Genomic DNA, 13,314 nt, shown 5'->3' on the forward strand with positions numbered 1-13,314 from the left:
AGGCGTGCTTTAGCCACACATTGGTAGGTTTTCAGAGCCACCCACGTAGTTGGCAGGAGTACTTGAAATGCGGTAGAATACCGTATGCATCCATAGGGCTGGCGACAGGGGTGGTGTTACCAACACACAGTGGATGACCTATGCATGGGTATAGGTGTGGAGCGCATACATGTGCACTTCCACAACTATTTAAAAGTGCATTAGAAGATGCAGACATGCGGCCACTAACGCAGTCCTACGGATACTTGCTGTGAGATTGCACATACGCCGACCAGGTGCAGTTTCCCTTGGAAACGTCCATATTGCTCATCTGTAGTCCTCTCAGCCAGTACCGTGCGGCACAGATTCACCATGCAATGTTAACACACAAAGAGAAACTACTCGAACACTCACCAACATTTACATGTACATCTGTAATTGCTAAAATAGACCAACACTATTCGGAAAAGGAAGGGGTAGCGCACATGGATACATACACCAGACAATTTTGGCCTTTCCGCACCTTTATCATGAGGGCAGCCAAGGAATCGGTAACAAACTGTCAACCGTTGTCAACGGGACGTTATGGTTCCGTTGCAGTACCAAACAGCTATTATCTTTACAGCAAACACTACGCAAAAGCAACATTCTGGTTACAGTACCTTACTAAAAACCTTTTAGACTTACTAACAAAAACATTGTTAAAGGGACGTTATGGTTAAGTTGTACTAGTAAAAACCTATGCAATGCAATTGTTATAGGGACGTTATGGTTACAAGTAAAACCGAAACCCTTCCCGAAATTCGCCAGTTATGGTAAGCTAAGCAACCATAACTCGTGCCACCAGTGTGCACTGCAAGGACTAACGCCCATGACCTCAAAGATGCCATCCCAAATCTCATTGATGACATCACTGAGGAAGAAAAAAGGGGGGGACTGTATGGGTACAGATACAGACCCCAGTGTAAGGGGTGGCACGGAGGCAGTGAGGGAGGGTGGCAGGGTGAGCAGGTACCTGGTCCAAGAGGACAGAGGGTGGCCAGGTGCACAGTGCCAAGAGGGAACAGATCAGCAGGGGAGAGGGGGAGCGAAGGCAGAAGCAAATAGGAAGGTCTTGAGGCGCTTTCGGAGCCGGAGATGGTTCTCTTCAAGTTTTAGAGTAGCAGGGAGGCCCAGCCGAAGAAAGATCTACCCCCAGCTCGTTTCTTTGAAAAACAACGGACCCTGAGGGAGTTGGAGGTAGAGGAGCGAAGAGCTTAAGAGGAGGGTATTTGCGGAGTGATAGCTGACGGTATTTTGGACCCAGGCCCCAGAAAGCCTTGTGGACAATGCATAGGGTTTTGAATTTAATCCTTGCATCCACTGGGAGCCAATGGAGAGATTTCAGAGCTGTAGAGATACGATCCCAGGGCTTGAGGCCAAGGGCAAGTCTCGCAGTCCTGTTCTGGATTAGTTGTAGAGGGCAGAGAGTAGAGGCAGGTAGATTTAGAAAGAAGCTGTTGCAATAGTCCAACCTGGAGAGAACCAGAGCTTGGGAGACCATGAGCTTCTGGAGGAAGGAGAGGAAAGGCAGAGTACCTCTGAGGAGGTGCAGTAGGAAGACTTTTTAGAGACCTCAGAGATGTGGGCGGAGAAGCAAAGTGTGGAGTCAAAGATGACCCAGAGGTTCGTAGCCTCGCAGGGTGGGGTAGGAGGAGGGCCAAGGGAGGCCGGCCAGAGACTGAGGGGGGAAGGATGGTGAAGGTGTCCCAATGAGGAGGATCTCTGTCTTGCTGGCATTCAGAGAAAGATCATTGGCAGCACACTAATCTTGAATGGCAGTTAAGCAATCAGAGATGAGAGAGGGAGAGGCTGTGGCCGAGGGCAGCCTGAAAATTAGTTGTTTCATCAGCATAGCACTGGATATTTGAGCAGAATATGGCAATGCAGTTGGCGAGAGTTGCCAAGTATTGGTTGAAAAGCCAGGGTGAGAGGTTCGACCCCTGGGGAAGATAGATGATCGGAAGGACCCAAGTTGGACCTGGGAGGGTCAATCTGAGAGGAAAGAGGTCAGCCAGGCCAGAGCCTGATCGGTGATACCCAGGTTTTCACGCAGATGGTTGTGTAGGATGGTATGGTTGACCGTGTCGAAGGCAGAAGAGAGATTGAGCAGGATGAGGACAGAGTGAATGCTAGAGTCAAGGTTGGAGAGCAGATCTTAACGATGTTCAGGAGAGCAGTTTCCGTGCTTCTGGCAGCTCTGTAGCCATACTGGTGGTCATGGAGACAGCCAACAGAATTGGAATGATGGTTCAGCTGAGAGATGGCCAACCTTTTCAGGGGTTTGCCCACAAAGGGAGTAATGGAAATTGGACGATAGTTGGCCGGACAAGAAGGATCAGCTGTGGGTTTTTTGAGAAGAGGATGCACAAGGGAGTGCTTCAGAGGGGAGGGGGAAGGATCCTGAGGCAAAGGAGTGGTTGCAAAAATCAGCAAGGGCCGGAGCAAGGGTGTCAATGTGGTCCTTAATGATTTTAGAGGAACAGGGATGAACCTGTTTTGACGAGGCTTTCATAGATCGGACTTGTCTAGTGACCTCATCAGGGGAGAAAAGAGGAAAGGACGAGAAGTTGGGTGGGGGGTGGCTGAAGGAGGGTCAGCAAGCACAGACGGAGAGGCGAGAGGAGGGTGAGAGGTGGACAAGATGTCCTGGGTTTTTGAGAAAGTGAGAGGCAACGGCATTCCAAAGAGCCTAGAAGGCAACATGAGGGATAGAGACTGCAGCAGGGTTGGCCAGCCCCTTGCAGATTTTAAAGAGTTTGTCCGAGTTGTTAGATGCCGCAGAGACACAAGCTTGAATGTGGAATCTTCTTGGTGAGGACAGAGAGTGGGTATTGCCTTTGGAGCAGGCGACAGGCCAGTTTGTCAGAGGATGAACAAGAAGCCCTCCATTTCCTCTCAGCCGCCCTACACTTACGTTTGAGTGTAACTAGGTCGGAGTCACACCAGGAATTGCACTTGGCTTTGGACTTCAAACAGATCCTTATGACAGGGGCAGGAGCATAAAGAGTATCAGAAATTGAAGAGCAGAGCCGAGACGGGGCTGTGTCAGGATGTGAGACAGCCAGAGGTGGAGGTGGAGGGGGTGGGAGGGAGAAGGTGGCAGGGAAAGCCTCAACTGACACGCTTCATGGCCCGGATGTCCAAGAAGATATGTGGCAGTGTTGAGGTAGGCTTGGCTTAGGGGGAAGAGAGGGAGAGATGAGACGAGAGGAGGGAGTGATCGCTCCAGGAGAGAGGAGTGGTCAGAGGGATGGAGAGGGGGAGGTCGGAGGAGATAAAGACATCCAGTGTGTGCCCTGCAGAGTGAGTCGGCCAGAGGGGAGGATGGACAGGGAGAGTGAGTCGCAGAGGTCAGGGAAGAGTAGAGGAGGAAGAAGGAGAGTCTAAATGGATATTGCGGTCACCGAGGAGGAGGAGTTAAAAGCTTTGGAGTGGAGTTACCCAACTACTTCAATGATACTCCGCTGCTTTTCAAACTCTTATATTGAAATATTACCCCTCCTCCAACCCTCAGACTAATTTCAAGCCCCTCTGTGTCATGACCCACAGAACGCACCCCTTTTGGACTTCATGGTCCTTATCACAACGGGGCTTGCACTCCTTGGTACTTCCAACATGGCCGTCTAACGTGAAACGCCTTCCTCGTTCTTCACGTCGGACGTAGCGTAATCTACAAATAGACCGCGGCCCTGCGCGTCTCAATGCTATTGCAAGTAGCGACTAGACGTGTGCTCCGTAGTTCGCTGAACTGTTATTCTGGTTCCTGGACCTTCTAATTCTAGTCCATTACCCTTCTTCCTTGCTTCCTGGACCTGTGTGCCGTGCTTGCACACCTTCGTTTCCTGGATCCCCGGAGTATCTGAATCCCAGAACTCTGAACGCACGCTGGAGCCAGAAGAGGCTTGCGCGGGCTTATACAAGACCAGGTCTGTGTGTAAGAAGACACCGCCCAAGAAATCCTCCAAGGAATCGCTCTCAGGTGATGAAGGGGGAATTCCGTGACACTCTGATGGCTAATCACTAATGGATGAATATTAACATATTACATTTGAAGAAGTCAAAAACTTAGATTTTTTTGGTGGGATCCAATCAAATTTCATGGCTGTCCGGAGTTTGCCTGTAGTAGTGGGGAGTTTGCTTACCCTGGTAAAAGTGCATAACATTGGCCTGTGTGGTAGGTCAGACGGAGGAGACAGAGTTTGCCATTTCTTTATTTTTATTTATTTAAACTAAATCAGAAAATGCCTGACTTTTCCTATTCGTAGGGGTTCCCTACCTAATGAAACTAAACGGAGGCACTCATCTGTTCGTTAGTCCAAAATAACCATCTGTTCTCCATCCTAAACTATTCTATGCTGACCCTTCTACCTATACCAAACATCTAAGGACTCCCTTCTCCTGGTGCTTGCTTTCCAGCAATGTTCTTTCAGTATAGGATCTTCAAATAGCGCGTCTTCATTCAGTTCTCGTAGGGGACTTTTCCAAGTCCATTTCTCTATCTCTCCCTCCTTTCTTATAGTCCTCTCTCTAGGTACATTTATTTATTTATTTTTTAGCTGTATCCTTCTCAATAGCAATGGATATACTTTCTGTTTCTGCCATTTCTTTCACGAGTTGCACAGTTCTCCTTTTAGCACTTGTGTTAGCTTCATGACCATTTATTTCCTCACTCGGATCTGTCATGTACCCATTGGTTAGTCTCACTCTTATTTGTCCACCACCCGGAAACGAGTAGGTTGAACCCTTGAAAGATTCTCCCTCTTATTATTTGTGTCTTCAGTGGGATGAAGAGGTGAAGTCTCTAAATGTTTCTCACTCTACTTAGTATTTGGTTATTTACTGGAACGAAGAGGCTGCATACCTGAGCGTTTCTCAGTATTCTTATGCCACGGTCCTCCACTGGGACGAGTAGGCTGGTCCATAAGAATTTCTCACTCTTCTTCTGACTCGGTTCTCTTTTGGGACGAGTAGGTTGACCCCAGGAAGACTTCTCACTGTTCGTTTCTCTACATTTACTGCAATGAGTAAGAGTACTCCAATCATTGTATTCGGTTTTCGTGGATAACCGAATATAGTTATGCCAATCATTATAAATGCTGCTTTCCCAGTTACCTGTAATGTAATTGGCGGTGTGCTCTTCTTCTCGTGTTCTGTATCCTGTCAGGATGGCTCTGTCGCTCATGTCTCCTTCTCCACCTTCGCTTTGGCGTTTCTTTTTGTATTACAGTGAAATGATCAAAAATAAAATACTTACTGCAAAATGACCACATTTTTTGGGTTGAATCTTATTAATATTGCGGTGGGAGACCCCCCCTTTCCCTTTTCATTAACCTATACCCTTACCTTGCATCTATTTTTTACTAAAAATGTACATTTGACCAAAAACATTGGATCATTTTGAAGTAGGTATTTTCTAATTCAATCATTTATGCATATACCTTTCTTTCTTTTCTAGTGTGGTATCAGCATGGAAAGGGTTTTCTTTTCCCTCTCATTTCTGCCCACTGCTTTAATCTCGTGTCCACTTCCTGGGACTCTCCACAACCAAACAGACTCCTACTAGTGCTGGTGTCTTGCAATGTGGGCACTTAACCATTCTGGCTTCTTTTGGCCAGTCTTCCTCGAACTACCCTTTTGGGACGCCAGTCTTCCAGCCAGACTCTCTACAGTCTGCTCCTTCTGCAATTCAACTCACAGCTTTTCTTCACGACTGTTCGCCAGTGCATTCAAAAGCGTTCTCCATAGGATTTCGGTCTCCATGTCGCTGCTGCATAGTAACTCCCTGGTCTCTCTCTGAGACTCACTCGCCCCTCCTTTTATGACGCTGTTCTGGGGCTGCCCCAGCTTCTGGCAGTAGGCCTTTTTCTGTGTTGAAGCCAGATTTATCACGACTCCTTTGGGTTTCTTAGTCCCAGTACCTAGTAGTGTGATGAATCCAATGGAGTCCTCACTAATTTCCCGGTGGAAACTCACTTCCATGTGGCCTGGGGATGGCAGCCACTACCTGATCCTGTTCCTAGGGGTGGCTATATGAGGGAGGATCACATGGGAGGAGACTGCCTACGGGGGATGTCATGGCTTCATAGGATAGGACATGGTATCCCCGATTTGCTCATGAAGATAACCTCATGGCCTTTTGCCATAATAATTAAAATAATAATAATTCAGCATTTATATAGCGCTACGAACCCTCAGGCATCTGAGCACTGCTTATTATTACCCACAGTGTATGGTGCTCATTTATCGACCTCGGAAGGATGAAAGGCTGAGTTTGGCCCTGCCGGGATTCGAAACCTGCATCAGTAGGCTCTGTACAGAAGTCAAAGAGAGTGCTCTACTCGCTGTGCTATCGGACCGGCTACATCTACACCCCTTGTTGGGGAAACTAGAGAACTCCTTTTCCAAAATTCTGCAGACTAAACTTCCATCCATGGTCTAAAATGTGGAAGCTCCAAAACTCCCCTTTTCACTTCCAATTATTGACCATATAGAACCGATTCATCATTGAGAACTGTTGAAAGTGATTTTTCAAGTAATCTACATCACCCGACGACAAACTACTTTTTGCACAATCCTCCAAATACTGGTACAAGGAAGATGGAAAGAAAAATGCAGAACGAAAGGAACCGCAAGTTCAATGAGCGCTCCAGTTGTTTTCAAGATGCACCTACATGCGGGAGATTTAAAGCCGGAGGCCAAGCCATAAAGGCTGCTGCTATTTGTGATGTCATCTTTGATGTCCTGGGTTTTATTCTTAGCAGTGCACGCTGGTGGCGTGAATTATGGTTGCTTAGTTTACCATAACTGGCGAATTTCTGAGGTTTTTCGGTTTTACTTGTAACCATAACATCCCTTTTAACAAAGTATTTTCATTGAATTTTATAGGTTTTATTAGTGCAACTTAACCATAACAGTGGAAGCAAAAGAGGAGCAAAATATTTTCCTAAGAAGTCCTGGCAAGAGTAAACCAGGCAATTCCAATTGTGTATGAATATAAGAAGCCTGGCAGGAGAGTAGGAGAGTATACCAGACAAATGCCAGGGAATGATAAATCCTGGCAAGGCAGACAGTTTCAGGTCTACAAGAAAGCATAAGAAGAAATATAGAAGTGTGTTTACCAAATAAAAGGAATTTATTGAAAGAAGTGCAACTACAAAGCTAAGTAGCTTTGAACATCACAATACTGTTGTGGGCCAAGAAAGACACAAAGAACTGTTTTACAAAGAATCATTTGTATTGAGGAGAATTGTAGGGGAGCCCTGACCCCCGAATCCCCCACCCCTCCGGAGCCAAGGCTTTTCAACCTTGGAGAACTTTTATGTTGATGCGTTTTTGTTCTTTCTTTATGAGCTCTTTTTGCAATCACCTAGGTTAAAGACATTTCCCTTTACCCCTTATAGTTTATAGTGTGACTGGCAGAATAGAACTTTTGGACACAAGGACGGTTTTGATGTTGACATCCTGACACAGACAGATACTTGGTTCTTTATTTTATGTAGGGAAATTCCTCTTAGAGCAGGGTCAGAGGCCTTTTCCTGACCCTTTTTATTGAAAAGAAAAAAATAAGTCTTTAACCAAACACATGACTAACTTGTGTCTGAGTTTCATTCCTGACTCCTCACAGTAGGTACCTATTCTTTATCACTCTTGGGTTTTTACACGTCTCAGTATTAGGCAAGTATTTATTTTATGCAAAGTTATCACAATAGCAGATGTAGGAGGATTCTGGTTTTCAGTCAACAGCCCATCTATTATTGGATTTGAGTGAGATGGAAAGGGAGTTCCTCATTGGAAGGGGAATCCTTGTCCCCGTGGCAGGAGTCTCTCCCAGTGTGGTCCTTCTTGCAGCAGCTCATAGGCAGGGTATTGCTCAGCGGGCTCATCTCCCTAACCCCACAAGGAAAGGCTCCTCCCCCCTGCCCCCTTTGGAGAAGTGACCGAACCCAGTGATTCGTCACGCATGCTATATGCTATTTGACAAGGAACTGTTTGAGCGCTCAAGTGAAAGAAGTGACACAATCTGGCTTTTTAGCACTTCACATAATGAAACACATGTTTCTATTCTGGACATGACTCACCTAACCTGAGTCTAAGCAGTGGTGACCTTGGTCCTTTTGGGATGAATTCTGCTAATTCCCTACATCTGGACCGGAGCGTACCAACCTATGCAATAAAGACTCCATGCGTTACAAAATCAGGCAGCAAAACAAGTGCTCAATTTAACACAGAAAACATTGCACCTGTTTGAGACCTTCACTAGCTCCCAACCTCATCTCAAACCCAACCTCCTCTCAAATTCTATTTTAAGATCCTCTCCCTGACCCTTTACAGTTTTGCATCAATCGGGCAAATATTTCTTCCACACAAGACGTTTATGTACTCTCCTTCATGGGGTCTTAGAACAGCTAATTCACTGTCTCCAAGATGTAATGAGCTTCGTCAAGTTAGCAGGACCTATCTATATCTGGCCCCAAGCATGTAGGATGCCATGACTAGATCTCCGAGAGTAGAATACACCATTTTACCTAAGCCACACCTGCCACACGTCGAAGTTCACCTCCAGTTGAGAGCCACTGACAAATGCATGGTCTGTATGCAAATTAACTCCAAGGCATGCTTTTTCAGAAGATATGTTTCTTACTTTTTAACATCTAAAACGTAATTATTTCAGGCCCATTTCAAATCATTCTTCCTGTTGGAGCAGTTTTGACGTTTCTGGCAAACCAACTCCTCAGTGCTTGCTAAGAGGGCACTTGTTGCAACCTGTCAATAGAAAACAAAACTAACTGTACTTTCATCTCATAGGTGAGAAGTCTTCCTATGTAATTGCACAACCAATGGTGATTTAACAAGTAATACAAGAGGGATCATTGGCGTTTTAACTAGATTGCAGAAGATTCATCTGTCCGCAGTGACTAGTGGTTCCCATATTTAACCTCATTTGAGAGAATCATTTCTAGTTTTGCCATGAGTTTGCACAAGTTGCCTCAGCTTAGTAATACAAGTTAAACTCTCAAATGAGAGTCCTGAGTTCCAAAATTACTGATTTAGTGCACTTTGTGTTAATATAGAATGCATTAGTGTAAATTGATTTTTGAAAACTAGATTTTAGTAATTTGGTTTTCCTCTTGCTAGTCATGGTTATTATTTTTCATGAGATTGTTGGATGATTTGATGAGTTACCCGATTTATACTACCTGTACCGAACCTGCTAATCTCTTCACATTCCCGTCTCCCATTAGATATTCAGACTTTATCGTTCATGAAGTCGGAAAAGATGGCAATATCATCTATTTAGATGACTTGTCTGTTCCTGTAGATAATGAGGTAACTATATGATTGTAAACAGAATATATTTTTTATGGTAAGTGTGTACCAAATTACTTATGCGTTCTGTTAATTTATAGGATCCTCCAATAGAAATATTTTCAGTTTTGTCATCAGAAGACAAGCAACGTTTAGAAGACCTTCAACTTTTCAAGAATAAGGAAACGAGTATTGCTATTGAGGTAAGTCTAGGTTTGTATATGCAGGTTCCTGCATAATATGCCATTCAAGCTTCTTGTGCCATCATTTGAATGTTTGCATGTTGTAAGGGCGCAGAAATAAGAGATTGAGACAAAGGTGGCATGGCTGTTGCTACACACTTTTATTGTTAACAAAATGAAGAAAAGGAAACTGTAAGGGTGCAGAAGTAGATGCGAGTCACAAAGGTGGCATGTTTGTTGGTACAGACCTTTATTTAACACAAAATAAGGAGGATACCTACCTGTCCCTGTAACGAAGAGGGGTTTCCCTGCCTCAAACAAAACTAACAATAGTGCCAGAATGTCTGTCAAAAACATAGTCCCATGTCCGTTGTCCCACATCTATTTCTGTCCCTTACACTTCAAAGGAAATCTATTAAGTAAACTACACCCAACCGGATGACTCCCTTCATCGGGATATTTTAAGCAGTTCATGAATGATGGAGAATACCCTTCTTCCCCTAGCCGTCACTATGCTTTTCTTGTGATTTATTTATAGTTCCAAAACAAGATTGGGAAGGTGTCTCCCTTCCCCAAACCTTTTTCAGGCTCTCTTCTTGCCAATAGACCTTTCTTCCTTCCTTTGGTCTTCTCAATACTTGTGACAAAGGATCTCTTTCTCTTCCCCTGGTCTTCTCTTGACTTGTATTACAGAGTCTTTCTCTCATTTGGTCCGCTTCTGTCTTTTGCCAAAGGATACCCTTCTCACCCTCTGGTCTTTTCGTCTCGTTATGTGGGTCCCAGACCCCTTCTCAGCTCTGTAATGTCTCTTACTTAAGCCAGGTTCACTATCCTGCCATGGGTTATCTCTCATCTATAACTCTCTCTGTTTCTCATCAGCTTTGTAATATCTATCAATTAATCCCGGTTCACTATCCTGCCGGGCATTGTCTCGCATGTGCAATTCTGTTTCTCAGTGCTCCGGACCCAGACCCCTTTGTAATGTCTCTTATTTAAGCCTGTTTCACTCTCCTGTCAGCTCTCGCTTCGGGTCTCTCTGGTCCCACTGGGACAGGGAACATGGTTCTCCACTGTCTCCCAACCACATCCTCTAGGGTCTCCCAGTGCCTTCCTGGCCCCCCTCCGGATACCTTTCAACTTGATCCGCAAGGGTTACAGTCCTCTGCAACACCAGTGAGCTTCTCCAGCTTTCCCTGGGCTCTTGTGGTCTGCTTTTGGCAGCTCTGCCATGCTGGTTCCTCCCCGCACATCGGGTCCTGCCTGGACCACTCGGGTGGCTGCCTTCTTGCCTCTGGATGTCTGGTTCCCCAGCCTTTGGGTAAGTCTTGGCTCTACTCTGTCTTCTCAATCCCTTCGCGTCCATTCTCTGCAGCTTCGATCCCGAGTGCGATGCTCCTATGGGGCAGAACTGACATGGAGGAGAGTCCTTAGTCAGTTTTTATGGCTGCTGGACTCTCTAGCCTCACATAGCTAGCATGTTCGTATTGGTTTCGCGTAGGGCTCTTCTTCATCCTGCTCTTCCGTGTCAGTCCTTTTGGAGTCATCCGTACTCACTCTTCCCTCACTCTTCCTCATCATAGTATCATCTACCTGCTATACCTGGGTGCTATGTATAAGGTAATTGTCAGAAGATGGAGGAAACGGTGAGGTGGGGGTGCTTGGGCCCCATCTATGATGTTGGGTGAGTCGTGCCTGGTGGCATGGTGGTGAGCATACTGTGTTTTCCCTTGATAGTAGTCGCCTTCCCCAGAGAGGGGGGTCTCCTCCCACTGAGTTCCACCCCCAGTGGGACTCTCAGGTAGCGGCCTCACCTCGCTGGCCCCATGGGAAGGGACCCTCCCTACCGGGGACAAGTGACGGCATCCAGGGATTCGTCACAAAATCTAACTATCCTTAACTGTAAGAGGGGTTTCCCTGCCTCAACAAAAACAAAGGAGTTTATCAGAATGTCTGAGAAATTAAGTCTGCTGTCCTGTGTCAAAAACCTATCTCTGACCCTCACACTTATAACTAAACTACTAATTCTGCCAGTACCTTGGTCCAGGAGTATGGCCTGCAGGGATTCACAGTTTCTGTAATCCAGGAAAGTGTTACTTGCAGGAATAACTCACTTCCCCAGGTCACAATTCCTCTTTGTTGGAACTAAGTTCCAAACTGTGTAAAACAAAGTTCCAGCAATGTGTGGAAAAGCAAAGCTCTAAATTTAAGTCTTTGATACTACGAGAATGGCTCCTTTCTCTTGGTTTCACTCGGGCTCTTTGCAATGTTCACATATGCCAGGGAGAATGACTCCCTTCCCCTGGTTATTCTTATGCTTCTCACACTCATCCTGGTTCAGTACTTTAACAGGTACTGTGACTATGAAGATCAAGGTTGTTGCGTGTGATTGCTTTTATAGGTGCAGTTCCTAAATTCACATATTCTGCTTCTGTGCTCAGTCTACCTAGTATACTCTCCTGCCAGGTACTGTGAATATAAGGAGTATTGCTGATGCACTTCCAATCTGTAAAAGTAATGTTCTTGTGGTCCCACACCTTATACTTTGAGCTTTCTTGGCTCCACCAACTTCTGCACCACTGGTTTGGTGTCCCTGCACCCTCTTCTCTGGTCTGCGGTGGTCCTGGGGCTTTTGGGACTCTGGCTGTCAGCTGTGTGATTTTGCTGCCATTCTACACTTCCTTTTCGGTCTGCAGTGGCTCCACAGGGGCAGCCTCTCTGAGTGGCTTCACACGCTCCTTGTGTTCATGGAGTGCCAGGAGCTGCTTCTTCCTCTTCTATCAGCGATCCTTCCACCCCAGACTGCTTCTGGGCCGAGACACTCTTCTCACGTTGCCCCAGTCCGACTTCTTGCTCCACCTGCACTCCTGGACTTTGCTGTTCCTCTAAAGACGGTCGTCCATTTCCAGTAGCCCTGGGGAGTAGCTCCCCACCAACGAGCAAGGGGTTCCCGCTGTCCGCCTCCCATCTGAAGCCACAGACCGAACTCGTCCTTTGGTCAATGTCTTCCCTTCTTCCCCGCAGCCTACACCGGTTATCATGCTGCTCTGCTCCTGGGCTGTCCTGCATAAAGGACTGCATGTTTCTTTCTTGTTCCCCTTTTCTATTTTGAATGCCTTTAGACTAATAGGATTTCGGGAACAAATAGAATGGTCACTAGTGGTTCTAGGAGGTCTCTTCATGCGCCTGCATTGCCTCCTTATCTCAGTACTTGTTCCAAGTTGTCTAAACCGCTGTGTGTGGATGGGAGCACTTATCTGGATGGCTCTGTGCGTCGTCTTAGGCCCAGTATTGTGGTTAACTCTCCTTAGCCAGTTATCCCTAGTCTTCGCCTCAGTAGGAAGGGGGGGGGCTGATGTACATGGAGGTAGTGGGAGTAGGGTTATTAGTGGGGGAGTGGATAGGTGTGGGTGCAACATACCGCGTTCTCCTTGACATGTCGTCCCTCATCTCATAAGGGGTTCCCCTCCCCATGTGATCCTCCTACGATGGACCACCCCCAGGAGAACTATTGGGTAGTGGCATTACCTCCCTGCCCCCATGGGAAGAACCTCCCCAGCCCTCTATGGGAGAAGTGATGACATCCAAGGATTTGTCGCAACGTGCAGTGCTTTGTTATTTTTGGGTAGTGTTGGTGATGAATAAAGGTATCTAGATAGAAGTTACTTGCAGATATGATGAAGACTGTATTGCCATCATATGACGAGACATAGTAAACCAAATCTTGCCTTTGTGGATCGGTATTAAACCTTCATTTAAATATTTTGTTTAAATATCTAGGCGTTGAACTGCACACACTTGTCTTTGG

The 13,314-nt window shown here is 46.1% G+C and overlaps 1 protein-coding gene across 2 annotated transcripts in view; it reads left to right on the top strand.

Moving 5' to 3' along the window:
• Positions 1-13,314, top strand: part of PUS7 (pseudouridine synthase 7) — a 1,198,018-nt gene that overhangs the window by 173,931 nt on the left and 1,010,773 nt on the right. For both annotated transcript variants that reach the window (XM_069629126.1, XM_069629125.1), the window contains exons 3-4: positions 9,264-9,348; positions 9,429-9,530. In XM_069629126.1, the coding sequence (XP_069485227.1) occupies positions 9,264-9,348; positions 9,429-9,530 (187 nt within the window). The remainder of the gene's footprint in view (positions 1-9,263; positions 9,349-9,428; positions 9,531-13,314) is intronic.

This window comes from Ambystoma mexicanum, chromosome 12 (assembly GCF_040938575.1).
Source record: "Ambystoma mexicanum isolate Mex_15411 chromosome 12, UKY_AmexF1_1, whole genome shotgun sequence".
In the NCBI taxonomy this organism is placed as follows: domain Eukaryota; kingdom Metazoa; phylum Chordata; class Amphibia; order Caudata; family Ambystomatidae; genus Ambystoma; species Ambystoma mexicanum.